Below are 6,795 nucleotides of genomic sequence, written 5' to 3' on the forward strand. Positions count from 1 at the left end.
CAAGAGAAACAACAGACAGCAGAAACAAACCTGCACCTACCTTTGGTAGTGAAATGATCAGACTATTATAAAACAAATGTATTTATCAAATAAATTATAAACTTGAACATATTTATAGGGAATAATAAACTGTAAAAAAAATCTAGCAGATATGAAAAAGAACCAAATAGAACTTCCAGGAATAGAACACTGAAGTTAAATACACCATAGGTTCACAGACAAGTCTGGGGACTAGTCAAGTTGGGCGAAGGTGAGAGGCAATGCCTGTCTTGGAAAGAGCCACTAGGCTTGGTGGAATTGGAGGTGGTGGGTGAAGGAAGGGAAATATAAACTGGACTTCTCAGAGCTTCAGGGATCTCAAAGGTGTTGACTTCTTTGATAACAATGGTAGCATTAGCAAAGAGGCCAGGTTCTCGGGTGGCAGCAGCCAGAACTTTTCTGGGAAAAATGGAAAAGTGATAGCACAAGGAGGCATCGCCAGGTCTTAGTAAGTCATTCAGAAATAGGGCACTGTCCATATGTCATAAATTACAACCATGATGCAGAACAAGAAAGGGTAATTAGTAAACTCAAGAATCACTCTTGAAAATCAGCTCTACTTTTTTTTTTTTTTTTGCCTCGTTGCATCAGAAAGAGCAAGATGGGTCACCAGCAGCTCTACTGGAGCCACGCGAGGAAGTTTGGCCAGGGCTCTAGTTCTTGCCACATCTATTCAAACCGGCACGGTCTGATCCGGAAATATGGCCTCAACATATGCCACCAGTGTTTCTGTCAGTACGCCAAGGATATAGGCTTCATTAAGTTGGATTAAGTGAACTTCCTTGAATGGGTCATCCAAGATACCTACCTTATCTGAGGCACACATGGAATTAGTGAGACTAATTAGGAAGGTCCACTGGTTTTACTCTGGAAGCCCTCCTCTCATTGCCTGAGACAAATGTGGTACAGGATTGATAAACAGAACTGAATGAAAATTACAGTAAAAATGTGGCCCCGTGGGGATAAAGTCAGTCATTAAATAGTTGAATTTAACCCTCAAGTTTTTGATTTCCTAGTTTGATTTCATTAACGAAAGGAGTATATGAAGAAGTAGAATCAGCAGAAGGAGTGGCTCTGGACTCAGATTGTCCAAGTCTCAGTCCCGACTCCACCACTAAACTGCTTGGTGATCTGGGGCCAATTACTTAACCTCTCCGAACCTTACTCTTATGTAGAAGAGGAGCAACATGTAACTTACCCATTGAATCATTGCAAAGATTAAATAAGAGAATCCATGCAGAGTAGCTGGCTGCTGGGGCTTCTCTGTGGCTCTCCCTGTCCTCCCTGGCTACCCTAAGCTCCATTGCCCACCCTTGCTGTGTGCAAGGGGCCAAACTATGTCAACTCTTGTTTCTCAGGTTACATCTGGCCCTGGGAAGGCCTTTCTGGGAGGCTGAGGGCAGGGAGGATCAAGAGACAGGGCATTCCACCCTCTCTTGCTCTGCTTTGGGCAGTGATGTTGGCAGTGACTGCATTTCCTCTGAGGCCCCTGTTGCTCTAGGGCGGGGTCCTGCCTCCTCTGTCCCTGTCTTCCTAGGGGTGGTACCTCTACTGAAATCCCTGATGTAGACTCCGATTCCTGACTAGATTCTGACACTTTTATTTTTTTAAGATGTTTTTTCAAGATTTAAAAAACAATTTTTAAGTAATCTCTACACCCAGCATGGGGCTCAAACCCACAACCCCAAGATCAAGACTCACATGCTCCACCTACTAAGCCAACCAGGCGCCTCAGACTCTGACACTTTTCTGACTTTCACTCTACCTGAGGTTTTGAATGACTATGAGAAACAACTTTTACAAGACTTTCTGCATGTTTGTTCACAGATCTGCTTTGCCATGAATTGAGTGCCTCAAAGAGCTGTTCTTCATGTTTAACCTCAGCATACTGTACAATGACCCGATCATTTTGGGAGAAGAAACTTTGAAATTTTTTGAAAAATTGCATATTGGCTCCAAAAGAGTATCTTTATAGGACATACACAATATAATTAATGATTCAACGAATGAGCATTCCTGTATCCACCACCCAGTTGAAAGAAACATTTACTCTTATTTTTGAACCCCTCGGGGAACCCCTCCCTGTCCCATCCCCTCCTTCCCTTCCCAAAGATCTCCATCTCCCAAGGCTGTCAACCCTTGGCTGGTTTTTGTAGATCTACTGTGTCTCTGCCCACTCAACAATATGTTTGGTGTCACGTTTTTAAATTGTATATAAAAGAAAGAATGCTGTAGGTGTTCTTCCCTGACTTGTTCTCCCACTCAACATTGTTACTGAGCATGTCGGTGTGTGGCTATGATTCATTCCCGTTCATTCATTCAGGGCTTTACAATGTGCTGTCACAGAACTACACCTCTCCGTGTTATGCAATTGCTGTTAATGGGCCTGGAGGTCTCTCCAGGGTTCTGCAATTTCACACATTCTTGTATCATCTTCAGGTGCCCAAGTGTTGATGTTTCTATTAGGGCACAAACTGAGGAGCGGAGTCACTGCGTCACAGAGCAGGGAATGCCACCGTTAGCAGATAATGCCACATGGTTTTCCACAGTGGTTTAAACCAATTTAGACTCCCACCAGCTGTGTAAAAATGTATGTTGTTCAAACCCTCATAAGTCTGTGGTACCAGCCTTTAAATTTTTTACCCATTGGGGGTGGGGGTGGGATAGGATACCTCATTATGGTTTACTTTGTATTTTCCTCCTTATTAATGAGAGGGAGTTTCTTTCCATGTTGGCTGTTCACATGTTCTTTTCTGACAGGTCTGTTTGAAAGCTAATTGTACTTCCCTGGAACCTCAGGAGGGTTGTGGCTGACTTGGGGGGCTGGGGAGGGTGAGGAGGATGCAGGAGGGAGGGAGGTGCTGAAGTCCAGGGTGGAGCAGGGCAGGGGTGTGGCTGTGCTGGAGGAGACAGGGCAAGAGAGCTACCCAGCCTGGGGGCTTCCAGTTGAGTTTTTTTTTCTCCCACTGTGAAGCATTAACAGAACTTGTAATTTGTTAAGAAAAGCTCAAACCATTATTTTTTAATATAAATTTTTCTAATTTGTAAAATGGACACCTAATTCCAAAAAGGCAGTTCGAGCCAAACAAGTCCTATCTGCAGGTGCTGGATTTAGCTCTCAGAAGACCCTTTTGTGATCCTATTTTGGTCATGAGACGGGATTCACCCCGTGGTCAGTCAGCAAGTATTCCTGCCTCTTGGATCCACCGGAAGTAGGAGATAAGTTAGGTCCCCTGAGATCACGGCAGGGTCTGTGTGAAGGACCTCGCATTCTCTGCCCATTGCTTAGTGGTAAGATACACATAACAGGAGCTTAGGGCGCCTCAGTTATGTGTCTCGGTGGCACCAAGCACGTTGGCGTTGCTACGGCGTCATCACTGTTCTCATGGAGCCTTTTCCTCTTGCAAAGCTGAAGCCTCTGCATTAAACAAGAACACCCCCTGCACACAACCCCCGCCGCTGGCAACCACCAGTCTCCTTCTGTCTTAGGAGTCTCATGCTCTGGGTGCCCAGTGAAGGTGGAATCAGGCAGTATCTGCTCTGTGTCGGGCGTATTTCACCTGGCACCACGTTTCCGTTACGTGTCTCAAGCATCACGTGTTCATCACCCAAGCTGCTGCACATGTCACGGGTTCTTTCCTCATGAAGGCTGGATGATATTTCGCTGCGCGCCTGTGCCACACGTGCTCTACCCACTCATCTTCTGATGGGCACGGCTGTTGGGCAACTGCCCCTACACACTCGGCCGTACAAATCGGTTTGAGTCTCTGCTCTCAGTTCTTTGGGGGTATATACACAGAAGTGGAGTTGCTGGGCCGTAGGGTAAGTCTGTTGAATATGTTGGGGGTGGGGGTGGCTTATTCTTTTAGCATTTTTGGCTGCTTTCTCTACTTAGGAACTTGCAGTTAGAACCTGGGGGCAGGGGCGACTGGGTGGCTCAGTTGGTTAAGCCTCTGCCTTCGGCTCAGGTCGTGATCCAGGGTCCTGGGACCAAGTCCTGCATTGGGCTCTGTGCTCAGCGGGGAGCCTGCTTCTCCCCCTCCCTTTGCCTGCTCTTCCCTCTGCTTGTGCATGCTCTCTCTCCCTCTCTCTGTCAAATAAATAAATAAAATCTTAAAACAAAAAAAAAAAGAACTTGGGAAATCATCATTTGGGGTAGCAGTGATCACATCCTCTCTCAGGCTACATTTTTCAAAAGCAGAACATGGATGAAACCCTTGGGCCCATTATCTGTTTGGCTGTTCTTGTCCTGTGGTGATGAGGGCGATGATTAAGATCCTAACTCAAATACCTTGCAAGCTCGCTTTGTCGCCAGCACTTCAGCATATTTTAAATAATGTCATGTTGGTAATCATTCCGGGAGGATTATTGTCCCGGTTTTACAGGTGAGGAAACCAAGCCACAGAGAAGTGGAACCATAAACAATGCTGGGACAGACAGGCTCATTTAATTCAGCATTTACTCTCACAAAGGAAGGAACAGAGGCTGAAGACGGGAGACCCAGAGACACAGCCTTATGCTGTGACCGACCCGGCTGAGCTCACAGGCTTCCAGACGTCTGGAACCCCCAGACCCACGCTCTCGCCACCTCGAAGACAGGATTCCATCCATTCATTTTGTTTATCCCGTTGACCCAAGTGAAACCCCTTCTGAGAGGCTGCCGTGCCGCGTCGGGATCCAGCTGGATATTCCTGGTCCTCTTCCTGATAATTACTGGGGCAGGACTAGCTGAAATATGACGGGGAGAGGATTACCGGTTTGGCTGTAGGATTTTGTGAAAACACATGGAAGTGGCACATTAATATTAGTCAAGGGCTGAATGGGCCTTTTTAAGAAGCTGAGATAAACTTTGACAAAATCAGGTTGCCCGGAGAAGCATTCAATTTGCTGGAGTGACTCAAAAAATCATAATTTTTCTTTCCCGTTAAGATTATTTAGATAGTAAAAATCTGGAGTCTGTATTCCCTACGAAGTTGCGCCCCTGAAGTCCTGAGTTTGCCTATACACAGGGCGGGCCTGTGGTTTTCATTACGTTCCCTGACTCGTTAGGTCTTGCAGTTAGTCCGTGTTACACGTTTCTCTTGTGTTTTTCTTGAACTTCCTGAACTCTGGCATTTCATTTCGGGGATGTATATCCAAGGGACAAGCAGTGTTCCTTTGATCTTCCTTGGGACGTCATTATGTTCAACCTGAGAAAGATTAGGGAGTTGCCAGTCAACGCTGAACAAACACAGAAGGCGGCTGCCAATATGGCGGGTGCTTAATCTATTTACCACATCGACCCTATTAGGAACTAATTCCACAGCGAGTGGACTCCGAAGAGCGTTCTTTGGAATCGAATTCTCCTCCGCTTTGGGAGGCTACGTGCATATGGTCTGGAGTACTGCACGTCTGGGCCTCACAAAGAAATCTATTTAGCCTGAAATATTTAAACTGCAGAAGGTTTTCAAACTTTGAAATCACTGTCACTGTTGGTTCCCCCTATGGCTGTCAGGTTGTACTTTCTCTGAACTGAACAGCAGTTTCTGGAAAGCACCCTTGCCTTCTGCTCGTATTTGTAAGAACATCTGCTCAACAGTGGTGAATCGAGTCAGCTCCAGGCTTTGGACAAACAATCCTCTGAGCCGGGGTGAACTCCGAGGGGCAAAGAGCTGCCACTTGGACCGCAGCTGGGAAACCAGACTGCTCAGCTCACCCTCCGCTCCCTTTCCAAAATGGCCTTCAGAACCTGATCCACCTTCTAAATAGCTCTTTGAGGCACCACCCAGGTCTAATTGTGACATATATATATATTTTTTTTTCCTAGCCCTAAAATGAGAAAGAAGAACAAGACAAAATCAAATGTTAGCCTGTCAGTATTTGCAGTTCCCTGTCACCCCCAAGACATTGATGGAGATTTATTTTCCTAATGAAGCCTCTGACGGTAATGGTGGCACTTGCTAGAATCAGTTAGGACTAAGTGGTATTTAATTCACAGCGAAGCGACAATCTGACTGGACTGTGATTAGTTCCAGCTTTTAGCTATCATTTATAGGTCACCAGGCGGCTAACAACCTCAAATGAGGGACCATTATCTTTTGACAAGATGAAGCATTTTCTGGGGGGATGGGGGGAGGGGGAGGGGTGCTACCCAGAAAGCCAGCTTAATACTCTCTCTGGGAATTATTTCATTCCTAATAGAGCTCCACAACCACTTACTCAAAGGAACCACGCTAGCGCATTCCAGTTAGGTCTGCTGAAGGCAAAGGAGGAAAGGACTTTCCTTACAGCCATTCATTTAGCTACTCAGCAACTACAGGCAAACTTCATCTTACTGCGTTTCACTTTATTGCACTTCGTGGGTATTGCGTTTTTTACGAACTGAGGGTTTGTGGCAACCGTGAGTCGAGCAAGCTGTTGGCACCATTTTTCCAACTGGATTTGCTCACTTTGTGTAATCGCATTTTGGAAATTTAAAACTTTTTCATTTTTATTATTATATTTCTTATGGTGATTTGTGATCAGCGCTCTTTGATGTTACTACTATAACCGTTTTGGGGTGCCATGAACTGTGCCCATATAAGACAGCAAACTTAATAAATGCACGTGTTCCAACTGCTCCACCGACTGGCTGTTGCCCCATTTCTCTCCCTCTCCTCAGGCCTCCCTGCCCCCCTGTGACACAACAATATTGAAATCAGGCCAGTTAATGACCTTACAGTGGCTTCCAGGTGGAAGGAAGAGTCAAACATCTCTCATTCCAAATCAACAGCTAGA

The 6,795-nt window shown here is 45.8% G+C and overlaps 1 protein-coding gene across 1 annotated transcript; it reads left to right on the top strand.

The window, feature by feature from the left end:
* Positions 1-634: 634 nt before the first annotated feature.
* LOC129514799 (40S ribosomal protein S29-like) lies at positions 635-811 on the top strand. Its single transcript, XM_055333506.1, has one exon. It carries the CDS (start codon positions 641-643, stop codon positions 809-811), a length of 171 nt encoding a protein of 56 aa, XP_055189481.1. The 5' UTR covers positions 635-640.
* The last annotated feature ends 5,984 nt before the right edge of the window (positions 812-6,795 follow it).

The sequence above is a fragment of the Nyctereutes procyonoides genome, unplaced genomic scaffold, assembly GCF_905146905.1.
Source record: "Nyctereutes procyonoides isolate TBG_1078 unplaced genomic scaffold, NYPRO_anot_genome, whole genome shotgun sequence".
NCBI classification, from domain to species: Eukaryota; Metazoa; Chordata; class Mammalia; order Carnivora; family Canidae; genus Nyctereutes; species Nyctereutes procyonoides.